We start from the raw sequence: 13,386 nt of genomic DNA, 5'->3' as shown, positions 1-13,386 counted from the left end.
CAAAAACTGAACTCGGAAATTATAGGCCAGTAAGCTTAACCTCTACTGTGGGTAAAATCCTGGAGGGCATTCTAAGGGATGCTATACTGGAGTATCTGAAGAGGAATAACCTCATGACCCAGTATCAGCACGGGTTTACTAGGGACCGTTCATGTCAGACTAATTTGATCAGCTTCTATGAAGAGGTAAGTTCCGGACTGGACCAAGGGAGCCCAGTGGATGTAGTGTATATGGACTTTTCAAAAGCTTTTGATACGGTGCCACACAAAAGGTTGATACATAAAATGAGAATAATGGGGATAGGGGAAAATATGTGCAAGTGGGTTGAGAGCTGGCTCAGGGATAGGAAACAAAGGGTGGTTATTAATGGAGCACACTCGGACTGGGTCGCGGTTAGTAGTGGGGGTACCACAGGGGTCAGTATTGGGCCCTCTTCTTTTTAACATATTTGTTAATGACCTTGTAGGGGGCATTCAGAGTAGAATTTCAATATTTGCAGATGACACTAAACTCTGCAGGGTAATCAATACAGAGGAGGACAATTTTGTATTACAGGATGATTTATGTAAACTAGAAGCTTGGGCTGATAAATGGCAAATGAGCTTTAATGGGGATAAATGTAAGGTCATGCACTTGGGTAGAAGTAATAAGATGTATAACTATGTGCTTAATTCTAAAACTCTGGGTAAAACTGTCAATGAAAAGGACCTGGGTGTATGGGTGGATGACAAACTCATATTCAGTGGCCAGTGTCAGGCAGCTGCTACAAAGGCAAATAAAATAATGGGATGCATTAAAAGAGGTATAGATGCTCATGAGGAGAACATAATTTTACCTCTATACAAGTCACTAGTGCGACCACACTTAGAATACTGTGCACAGTTCTGGTCTCCGGTGTATAAGAAAGACATAGCTGAACTAGAGCGGGTGCAGAGAAGAGCGACCAAGGTTATTAGAGGACTGGGGGGTCTGCAATACCAAGATAGGTTATTACACTTGGGGCTATTTAGTTTGGAAAAACGAAGGCTAAGGGGTGATCTTATGTTAATGTATAAATATATGAGGGGACAGTACAAAGACCTTTCTGATGATCTTTTTAATCATAGACCGGTGACAGGGACAAAGGGGGCATCCTCTACGTCTGGAGGAAAAAAGGTTTAAGCATAATAACAGTTGCGGGTTCTTTACTGTAAGAGCAGTGAGACTATGGAACTCTCTGCCGTATGATGTTGTAATGAGTGATTCATTACTTAAATTTAAGAGGGGAATGGATGCCTTTCTGGAAAAGTATAATGTTACAGGGTATATACACTAGATTCCTTGATAGGGCGTTGATCCAGAGAACTAGTCTGGTTGCCGTATGTGGGGTCAGGAAGGAATTTTTTTCCCCATGGTGGAGCTTACTCTTACCACATGGGTTTTTTTTGCCTTCCCCTGGATCAACATGTTAGGGCATGTTAGTTTAGGCTATGGGTTGAACTAGATGGACTTAAAGTCTTACTTCAACCTTAATAACTATGTAACTATGATAATGCTTATAACTTCACAATTGACCATTTTTTTGTTCAAAATAAAAAAAAAACGGTTGAAAACTCTGCTGTGCATAATAATTTGGAACATGCATTTTCAGTGTTTATTTAAAAAAAAAAGATACTGTTTTCATAGGCAGTTTGTTCCAAAACATTGCAATTACACTAGAATAGTAGATGACTGGAAAATAACAATGACTGCAATTCAGATAGGTAATTTAGAGAAAATATGAGGAAATATTATTGGCATAATAATTTGGAACACAGTGTATATAGGACAAATTAACTTCTCTTATATAGACAGATTGATGGCTATAGTAAGCAAGGGTTATCATAATTCATGAAAAAGACATCAAATCGTATTCCCTGTTCAAACCATTGGGGCTAAGAGTTTGTAGTTCATGATTCCAAAATGCTTCCCTTTGTTTAAGCATCCGAATCCTATCTCCCCCTCTTTTTGGAATAGGTATATGTTCCACTACCTGGAATTTAAGTTGGGAAACATTGTGGCTCGCTGCATGAAAATGTGCAGGCAATGGCAGAAGGAGATTTTTACAACGTATAGTTGATTTATGTTTGGAAATTCTGTCCTTAATAGGTTGAGTTGTTTCGCCAATGTAGGCCAGGCCGCATGGACATTTAATCAGATAAATCACGTACGTAGTATAGCATGTGAAAAAAATCCCTGATTCTATATTTCTTCCCTGAATGGCGGTGATAAAAAACATTACCCCTCATAACGTTATTACACTGATGGCATAGTAAGCAGGGGAAGGTGCCCATCTTTGGTGTTTGTAAAAAATGTTGGGTTAGTTTGGGTTTCGGATCACCAATATCAGCCCTAACCATAACATCCCGTATATTAGAGTATCTCTTAAAATAAGGTAAAAATGGATTACAAAATTCAGGAATGTAAGGATGGGCCGTATGCAGGTGATTCCAATGCGATCGTATGGTCTTATGTAAAATAAAAGCATAAGGATGAAATGTATGAACGAAAGGGACACGTTTTTCAATCTTAGGACATCTAGTAGTCACTGGGTGCATAGACTGGGAAAGTAAATCAGATGGATAACCCCTTTCTGTAAATTTGGAACGCATTTCATCCAACCTTTGTGTGCAGCATGTTGTGTCCATTACAATTCGATTAACTCGTTGAAATTGAGATTTGGGAATAGATATTTTTACTGTGGTATGATGGGAGCTAGTGAAGTGAAGCAGACTATTTCTGTCTGTAGATTTTGTATATAGGTCAGTAGACAGTTTACCTCCAATATCCTTACATACTAAAGTATCAAGGAAACTGACCTTCTGCTCATCTTTAATCACGGTAAAATTAAGGCCTGTCCAGGCAGTGTTAAGAGTATAAAAAAAGGTTTCTAAAGTGTCAATAGTACCGGACCAATTGCAAAAAATATCGTCTAGATAACGTTTCCAGACAATGGCATGTGTTTGGAATAAGATGTTATTGTAGACAATTTCAATCTTGAAGGCAGCCATGTAGCCATTTGCACATGGAGGCGCTACATTTGAGCCCATAGCGGTGCCTTTCAACTGAAGATAAAAACGGTCCTCTAATAGAAAATTTTTTTTGGTTAGGACTAACGTAAGAAGTCTCAAGATAAAATCTATAACTTCTTCTGTCATGTCTGTTTGGCATAATAGACGATGTATACATTCTATGCCCAAATTGTTTGGGATGGACGTAAAGAGGTCCTTGACATATAAATAAACCAATATAGTCCTTGAATAGTGCCTGAAAGTCAAGTGCGGTGAGATTGGGGGAATAATGTAATGTGCCTCTTTCTGAATCCTGCCTTAATTTTAGAAAGGCTTCCTGAACGAAGCCAATGAAGGTTTCAAATGCATGTGAGCCCTGTGGTGGTCTATAGGAGCTCTTTGTGTGTAAGCCCAAATCATTAGCTGATAATGTTACCTTCTGTGTTCTAGAGTCAGGATTCAGATTGAGGTTGGGGATAAGCTCGCGTGGGGTGGGTGTTTTGGAAAAATGTACCCGCAATCTAAGATTACGAAAGAACCTCTGTAGTTCCTTTTCCATGGAAAAAGATCTAAATTTATAAGAGGGACAAAAGGAGAGACCCCTTTGTAGTAAATTGCATTCTGCTACCCCCAATGTCCTAGAGGAAATGTTCACAACCAGCTCAAGAACCTTAAGTTGAGTGCCAAGTTTTTTGCTTATTATATACACTGGTTTGGGACCCTACTTGAGCACCTAACGGTAGTGCCACGGTTTTTCACTATCATACAGAGCTAAGACATCTTTCACCCTTACTGTAAGCCCCTTACAGAACAGACTACATAGTGAAGGGTCATTTCACTTGATATTCGTGGCCCACCTCTGGAATTTGGAGCAAAATTCCTCTGCTGGGTGGTCTCCTTGCTGAAGTAGGCACAATGTGGACTCAGCTAAGGAGACGCGATCAGAGTCATCATATACAAGGTCCAGTGTCTGAAAAAATCCCTCCACCATCTGAAGCCACTGTGAGTCAGACGGGAGAGAGAACACACATGCCTGGGGTTCCCCCTGAAGGAGCGAGATAACTATCCCCACACGTTGCTCCTCCGTACCTGAGGAAACCGAACGCAACTTGAAGTACAGATTACATGCCTCTCGGAAAACAACAAACTTGTCACGCCTCCCAGAGAACATGTGCGGCAACACAATCTTGGGGTCCACTGTGGTTTTCTGGAGAGATGGGAGTCCCACACCAGAAGTATCAGGGTGCTGCAAAACCACCATGAGTAAACCCGCCACCTCCAGACTGAGCTGCTACATTTGCCCTGTCAGAGCAGAGATTGGATCCATCATGGATCAAAGAAAATAGTAGCGGTTAGAGCTAATGTCACGACACAGCTGTCGGCTGACCAGGGGCTCCTTTCCTGTCCCTACCACTAGGGGGCACACTAGCTCGCCCTTCTCCCTGTGATACTTCAGATGGCGAAGATGCCTGGGCCTCCACCCTCATCTTATCTCCTAAGTTAGCCCTCCATCTGTTCTCTTCCCCCACCCAGGGAAGAGGGGTTAACAGAAAACTCCAGACATACAAAATCTTCGCTCACATATAACAGAGGAATCCCCCGGGGCGTGTAGGAAGGGGAAAAATAAAATAGAGGATAAGGAATTACCACGCGTACAAACCAAACAGTCACTAATAACTCCTCCAACTCTCATACCAACTTGTCACGGTTCATGGGGAGGATACTTTTATCATCCCCACCACTCACACCAATTTGTCACCGGGGTTGTTTGGTTGCCCCTGGTTCTTTCTGAAGGGGATTTATCTATATCCCACTTCCCAGTTCCAGTTTGGAACTTGCAGCTCTCTGGTGCCCCCTTACCCTCAGATCAGACAGGGTTCTGCACCTAGGATAATTAGTCACCAGAGAGGCTGCCTTACTTTGTACTGGCTAATGGGCACACTGCAGCGAGGGCAATATAACTACTCCCAGGCAGGAACAATAATTATCAATGCCGCCAGTTGCTACAAAGTCTCCCAAAGGCACAGGACAAATCCGCTGCCACCAGCTCCGATTTCTTAATTAATAGCGGGTCTGGAGCCCACCCAAATTAGTAGCGTAATTCACTTCAGAGGACGTGACAGTATGTTATAGAGCAAGGAGAGACAAAACTAGTAATTTTATATATTTTACTTAAAAAAAGGTAGGCAGTGTTTACAGAAGTATAAAAAGATATTATAAAGGAGACAAGCAAATAGCAGGTGTGGGAGGTACCGCTCCCAGTCGCGTCCTTGGATGTCAACCAGCATGTGTAGCATCTGTTTGAGGGTACCGTTGAAGCGCTCAGACAAGCCATTTGTGGGTGATACGCACTCGATACCAGACGCTTCACCTGCATTCTCTTACAGAGAGCCTCCATTAGGCGAGACATGAATTGGGTCACTTGATCAGTAAGCATCTCCCTGGGAAATCCTACACGTGAAATGATGGCCAACAGGGCATCTGCCACCTTATCCGCCCTAGTTGACGACAGAGCCACTGCCTCTGGGTACCGGGTAGCGTAGTCTACCACAGTGAGGATATATTGCTTTCCAGAGCTGCTGGGCACGGCCAGCGGGCCCACAATGTCCACCATGATCCTCTGGAAAGGCTCCTCTATCACTGGGAAAAGGATCAGGGGAGCCTTAAGAGCAGGCCCCACCTTCCCCACTCTTTGACAGATGACACAGGAGCGGTAGTAGTTTGATACATCTGTCCCCACAAATAGAAGAATAGAATTGGGCCAATAGAAGTGTTGAGACAGCGGGGCCTTAGTGTTGCTGATCCCCAATTGTCCAGCGAGGGGGATCTCATGGGCAATCCGCAACTCACCCCTGAATTGGCATGGGACGACCAGCTGTCCTTCACTCAACCACTCCTTTTGGGATTTTCCGGGTACTGTCTCCCGGTACAACCTCCCTCGTTCCCAGAACACCCTCTCCTTATCAGTCACGGAGGTGGGAGTCTCGGCGAGGTGCCTCCAGACTCGCATGAGTGCAGAGCAGCCTGGAACTCCTGGCTAGGGGCAGCCAGAAGCAACGACAGGATCCCTTTCCCACGGGAACCCTCTGGGACTTGCACTTGGTCCATCTCTGGTTCAGTCACGCCTGTGACTGAGGAGGGTCCAGAAGGCAGAACGTTATCTGTGCTCTGGGCACTCTGAGGGTGACAGCAGCTACGTAGGCTGTCTCCCCGGGGATTTCCACAGACCCATCAGCCGGCACTACTATGGGAAGTACCTCCCCATCCACCCCCAACATCTCAGGAGCAGTAGTACTTATGGGGCAGTTACCTTCCTCTGTGGCACTGGTCAGTTGCACGGCATCACCTTCCTCACGGTTCCAATGCATCTCCCCATTTCCCTTAGTACCATTGCTTGCTCCTGTTAGGGGTTCCTCAGCCATCCCACACCCGCAGAGTGACGTGGCTGAGCACTCCTGCACCTGTGAATACATCATTCTTAGGAAATGGTTAGGTTAGAAGTTAGAACATGCATATTTTGATCATCAGCATCCTCAGCATTTTCAGAAAAATGATTATCAGGTACAGCATTAATCGGTAAAGCATTGTCAGGTAACACATGCAATTTCCCATTGCTATCATCAGCATTCGATCGAGGGGGGAGTCAGGGACATAATATGCAACCATCCTCCCCAAATCAGACTCCAATAAAACACCAGTGGGCAAGTTATCGGCCAGCCCCATTTTATCTGTATCACTAACCCTAGTATTGCTACTACATGTACTACTAGATCCTTTATTTTGTGACTTGAACATTTAGCTTCCCAACAAAAAGGGGAAACCTTCTGAGGATTGGATTCTGGAGATATATGACCCTTATGTTTCTCCACAATGTCAAAATATGTACAGAGACCAAAGATTCATTGTGCTTAGCAGAAGCTTCTTATCTTATACACATGCTGAGGGATTATAAATACATTGTGGAAGTAAAGTTATTACAATTGTATAATCAAAATCAGCAGGTTTGGTCGAAGACACCATGGTATTTTATTAGGGAACATAGAAGAACTGACACTGGACACACACTGTGAAACTGCGGTAGTTTTTCTTTTTTAATAAATTTGCAAAAATTACTACATTTCTATTTTTTTTGCAGTCAAATGAGGTGCAGAGTGTACATTAATGAGAAATTTAAAGGGGTATGACTACTTTCCATACCCACTGTATATTGATAACATTTAGATGTATTTAAACATCTAAGTTGTAGGGACCCCTCTATTCTTCATAACCAGCCATGATAAAGCTGACAGCTGAGGTTTGCATCCCTCAGCTGTCAGTTATGCCATGCTGGTTATCAAAAATAGAAACAGCGCACGTCATTTTTTTTCAATTTATAGCGCAGGCACCGGCTGATGAATACTCCCATCAGTTGCACCTGCTCTTGCTGTCATTAGCAGCAGCAGGCGTAGGCTGATGGAAGTAGTACTCTCTCATCAGCTGACGCCTTTGCGACCTGAGGTAAACTTTTTACTTCCGTTAACAGCTGCTGGCTCATGCTGTCATCTGACAGTGTGGGAACCGCTGCTCTCTGACCGGCAATAATAATCTTACCACCGATCAGAGGCAGCGTTTGCCGCGATGTCATACAGATGACATCTGAATGTGGTCTGGGTTCGGGTACTGTTCTGATACTCGAACTAAACCTTTGTTAAATGTTTGTTCGAACCTGCCTGACCTGAACATCCAGGGGTTTGCCCATCACTATTCAAAACATTTACCACATTCTTAAAATGAACATTGCTTCTCCCTTGTGTGAATTCTAAGACTTGATTTGTATGCCCAACATTTCCCACATTCTGAACATGAAAAAGGCTTCTCCCCTGTGTGAGTTCTTTGGTGACTAACAAGCGACGATTTCTGTACAAAACATTTTCCACATTCTGAACACGAATATGGCTTCTCCCCTGTGTGAATTCTCTGGTGAATGAGAAGATCTGTTTTCTGAGCAAAACATTTTCCACATTCTGAACATGAATGTGGCTTCTCCCCTGTGTGCGTTTTCTGGTGTCTAACAAGATGTGATTTCTGTACAAAACATTTTCCACATTCTGAACATAAAAAAGGCTTTTCCACTTTGTGAATTCTCTGGTGTAGAACAAGATGTGATTTAAGTCCAAAACATTTTCCACATTCTGAACATGAGTATGGCTTCTCCCCAGTATGAATTATCTCATGCCTAACAAGATCTGATTTCCGTTTAAAACATCTCCCACACTTGGAACAAGTAAATCTCTTCTCGGTTTGAATTTTTTGATGTATAACAAAAGATGTTTTTTGGGGAAAACTATTTCCATATTCTGAATATGCAATTGGCTTCTTTGCTATAACAGCAATTGGTGTTTCTATGTTTCTTTCATTTTTCTTAGCAGTTTGTAATGAAATAGAAGTTTGGACCTCTTTCATAGGATCAAATGATAGATCTTTGCTGTGAAAGGGTGATGGTATATCTGGAGTAATGACATTCACTTCAATAATATCCTGTGTGATCTCAAGGTCATCTGATATAAAAATTGAAGATGTCAGCTGTCCCTCTGATCTCCTGGTACAGTCATCTGTTAAAAATAAAACTAAATTATTATTTTTGAATAAAACATCCTTGAAATTTATATTTTTTGATATATCTACTCAAAATGTCCATAGAAGTAGGACGTTATGTAGTCAAATTGAATTATTCACTAAAATAATAACAGTTCATAATCTAATAGAAGACCTCATTGCATGAATAAAAGGTGCGTGGTTTTTAACTGTTTGTTGATTCAGCTTCCCAAATATTGGAATAAAAAGCCACCAAAAATTGTTATGTAGGCGGAAATGATACCAATAACATTTTTTACTCATCCTACAAAACACAAGCCCCCACTCAGGTGTAAAAAAGAGTCACTACTCCTATAGATTAATTTACTGAAATTACAAAATGGAGTCACTTTATGAGGTTGTCTACTGCTATGTTTTTCTGCCATTCTGTAACATTAGTGCTTCTGCAAATGGTGTGTCATATCTCCTATGGGATCTTCTCCTGCGATGTCTGCTTCTATCACCAGTCGCAGCCATCATTTATTTTTCGGGCGTCGCTGGTGATGGAGGAGACATTGGAACCAGAAGCTCTAGGTGGTGCAGGCTATGTCCAGCCACTTAAAGTAGGGTGACCAGGATCAGTAGTATCACCCAGTATGGCAGCTCCCCACTTCAGGTAATTGGAAAGCACCACACCCTCCTACAGCTCGAAGTATATTTCCAGAAGCTGATGGATACAGCCTTATTCTCCTCTGGTTCAGTCCTATGTGCTCAGCTCCCGGTTTGTGTATTTGATCCCACTGTAACCCCGGCCTTTTTTCTGACTTCTCTGGTTTTTTTTTATTTTGTATTGTCTCCTACTGTAGGTCCCTCAAAGTATTTTAAAAAGTGATGTGTTACTCAAAAAATAAGCTTATTTTTTATTTTATTTTTATTATTTCAATTTATTTTATTATTCATTTATATTTGGCAACATTCAAGCATTTTCAAAAATAAATGCAAAATATATCAACCTAAAATTACTAGAAACATAAAGTACAATGTGTCACATAACAAAAAACATTTCAGAATCCATGGAATCAGAAGAAGCATTCAAAGTGACGCATGTCAGATTAAAAAAATGGGGCCTGGTTAGAAGTACCAAAAATCTGGCTGCGGAAGTGGTTAAATCAGAGAATTTTGGGCAGTAACTGTTAGTCTAAAAATATGACTATAGACAATAACGCATCTACTAAAATGATCAAACTCAACAGTCTTCAACAGTAAAAAATGAGTAACTAGTAGTGAAACTTCTTGAGTAATAAAAAGTGATGAGCGAGCATTATCAGCACTCCTCGATACTCGTTTGAGCTTCAGGGTGTTTGGGCTTGCTCGCTACTCAGCTGAATATTGCACGGTGCTCAAAAACATGGTTGAGTCCCTGTCTCGCATGTTTCGCGACTGTTTTTAAGCCACTAAATATGCGGGATTACCAGTCAATCATTTTTATGCCATAGCCTTGTTGCCTTTTGGTATTACTGTGATTGGTAAAAAAGAAGAAAATGCAAGCTCACCAGTTGCAGTAATATTATGAGAGAGCACGGAAGTTCGTCTTTAACAGACGTAGGGAAAATCAGAAATGTTGGAGAATCCAGCTCCGGTTTAACAGTAAAATTATTGATTAAAAATGCCAACTCCATGATGGTGATTAGTGATGAGCGAATATACTCGTTATTCGAGATTTCCCGAGCACGCTCGGGTGACCACCGAGTATTTTTTAGTGCTCAGAGATTTAGTTTTCATTGCCGCAGCTGAATGATTTACATCTGTTAGCCAGCATAAGTACACGTGGGGGTTGCCTGGTAGCTAGGCAATCACCACATGTAATCAAGCTGGCTAAGAGATGTAAATCATTCAGATGAGGTGAGGAAAACTAAATCTCCGAGCACTAAAAAATACTCGGAGGTCACCCGAGCGTGCTCAGAAAATCTCGAGTAACGAGTGTATTCGCTCATCACTAATGGTGATATGTCAAAACTTTTGTTAAATGTGAACAGACATGTTATAGCTAAGTGTTTCAGACGCAATTCTTTTCCTTTGTCAAACCTAATGAATCCAGAAAGAAAAAGCTCTATAAGCTCCGACTAGTTTAGAAACAGATGGATAAGAAAATCATGTGACACTTAGCATATGTAGTCGACATAAGCATGTCAGCATAATGAGCGTGAAATACATACACAAAATTATATGCAGTATAAAAACAATTAACAGAAAATACTAAAAACAACAGAAATATACATACAGTGGCATTTAAAACTTTCGGCACCCTTCGTCAAAATTATTGTGAACAGTTAAGCAAGTTGAAGATGAAATGATCTATAAAAGCCCTAAATTAACAGAGGACACATGTCTTTTGTATTTTAGACAAATATATATATATATATATTTTCATCTTTTACATTGTAAAAATTACAAAAAGGAAAATGGGCCTATGCAAAAGATTGGGCACCCTGCATGATTAGTACCTAGTAGGCTCACTACTGAGCATGTACATAAAGTGCAGCACAGATTCATCTTAATTAAAAGCAGAAATCCTTAGATCAGGAACAGAACAGATATTTAATGGACATTTCATAACTTTCCCAAATTCTTGTGAAAACGTTTACAGCACATCGTGCATTGTACTACTGTACCCAATGTATTGTATATTTAGGAGTCAGTCCACTTTATACCGACTCAAACTCTACCAAAATGGACACAGACTCTACAGCCCTGGTTTATTGCAATCCTGTTTTAAGTTAGTCAGTTTAAAAAGAAATTAAAAATTGAGGATGAAGGGAAACGCTGCTGTTATTGTACAGAAATTCACACTTGGCCCTCACTGCACATTTCATGCTGTCGATCATAAAATCGAAGTTTGGCCAGACAGACTGGACCTGGTCATATAGTGACCATATGAGCACATTCAGCAGCACAGAAGGGAGAGAAGGTAGATTCATCCAATAAGATATCAGGATTCTAGGAAGGTAACAGCATCAATACCCTCCGCTTTCTCTCAGAGGCCCATTATAATACATTTCTTTGAATGATTTTCTCTTGTCAGCACATTCTACATTTGGCTTTGGAGTCTACAGATCATGGCAGATAAGAGACAGCATTTTCTAATTTCAGGGAGTAGATGGATCCTCCAAGTTGTAGCCGTTGAAAAGTTTCAGGTGGAGGACCATTTAGGAGTCTAATGGCAAAATGGTGATCACATGATTGTGATATGTCCAGACTACACCACCGAAAAAGAAGTGAAAATTGATGACTAAGAACAATCTGTGACTCTGCATTTAGTGGTTACTACTCACCTCGGTAGTCATATGTAGGCATCTCCTCTTTACACCGTTCATCACCCCTCACATATGTCCCTGTAGTATTAGTATGGGTCAGATCTTCACCCTGAAACAAATACTGTAAAAGTCACAGACAGATGAAGAAGTCCCATCTATGATCAGCTCTAATCCTGCCATCTCCACCGTTCTCATTACACAAGTATAAAACATATAATACTGGTGGAGAAAATAAGGCTGAGCACAAGACCTCCACAGCCGTCTACATATCATAGGGGAGATCTTGTGACACCTTATCTCCATCTACCTGATAATCCTGAGGAACATTGGGATTTTCTTGTTTACAGTCCTGCGGAAGAAGTGGACAGGGACAGCTCTCTGGTGTTGTCCTCTTACTGGATAGCTCTGGAGGAAACACATACGGGGACTGAATTAATTCTTTACATATAGATAATTATAGGCCATGTGAATTTAGTCTTTTCTATTACCTGGTGATGTGAGGGGCTGGGGAACCTCTGTCATGACATCCTTGTACAGATCTTTGTGTCCTTCTAAATATTCCCACTCCTCCATGGAGAAATATACAGTGACATCCTGAAACCTTACAGGAACCTGACACATACAATGATACTGTCATCCCCCCCAATTCCTTCATAGCTTTACTGTATAATGTCCCAGCATTCTCAGCAGTGTCACCTCTCCAGTCAGCAGCTCCATCATCTTGTAGGCGAGTTCTACGATCTTCCGGTCATTGATGCCCTCATGTATCAGAGGGTGAGGTGGAGGCCTTGTGATTGGGCTCAGGGGTCTTCCCCATCCCTCAGACACAGGGGTCTCACAGCACTCGCTAGAGGTCTTCTTCACTACTGTATAATCCTGGTTATGGAGAGACACATTAATAAATCTCACCACAGACACTTCCAGAGTCCTCACCTCTCCAGTTCTGTCCCTCTGTTATTCCCATAGATAGGAATTATGTAATGTGACATCATGAGAATCTCTCACCTCTCCAGTCAGCCGGAAAAGAATCTCTAGCGTGAGTTGTAATATCCTCTCCGCCATTTTGTTCTTGCCCATATTCAACCTTGATGGGTAAATCAGAAAAAGTGTCTAAATATAGAAAATCTCCACTGGGAGGATCCGATATAGTATGGGCCTGAATGAGAAGAAGATGAGACCAATCATAAAGAATGCCATGTAATAATACAATTGCTGGAGATAAGGAGATATAATTTGTAGATGATTTATTCTCTTTTCTTGTACAAAGTGGAACAACAGCTGGATTGTTGATCAAGTCATCTCCTCCATGCTCCATGCTCAATCACTAGCTATGATGGCCATTCCTCTGGGAACTAATTGGCCATAGGTAACTCAAGTTTGTTGGAACTGACACGGATATACAGACACTGGTGAATGACTCAAGCAGTGGTGGCAGAGAAGTAGTGTGGAATCATTATTGTGTTACTATATTTACTACATTGTGTTTTATT

The 13,386-nt window shown here is 41.5% G+C and overlaps 1 protein-coding gene across 1 annotated transcript in view; it reads right to left on the bottom strand.

Annotated features, from left to right (window-relative positions):
• Window positions 1-13,386, bottom strand: part of LOC143767053 (uncharacterized) — a 108,737-nt gene that overhangs the window by 24,463 nt on the left and 70,888 nt on the right. The window contains 8 exon segments of the mRNA XM_077255074.1: window positions 3,466-3,598; window positions 3,887-3,956; window positions 7,787-8,620; window positions 11,915-12,005; window positions 12,204-12,301; window positions 12,385-12,508; window positions 12,593-12,772; window positions 12,902-13,006. Coding sequence (XP_077111189.1) covers window positions 3,466-3,598; window positions 3,887-3,956; window positions 7,787-8,620; window positions 11,915-12,005; window positions 12,204-12,301; window positions 12,385-12,508; window positions 12,593-12,772; window positions 12,902-13,006 — 1,635 coding nt within the window.

This window comes from Ranitomeya variabilis, chromosome 4 (genome assembly GCF_051348905.1).
Source record: "Ranitomeya variabilis isolate aRanVar5 chromosome 4, aRanVar5.hap1, whole genome shotgun sequence".
Classification (NCBI taxonomy): domain Eukaryota; kingdom Metazoa; phylum Chordata; class Amphibia; order Anura; family Dendrobatidae; genus Ranitomeya; species Ranitomeya variabilis.
Note: the sequence above shows the minus strand (reverse complement) of the source record. Positions and strands in the feature narration are given on the sequence as shown.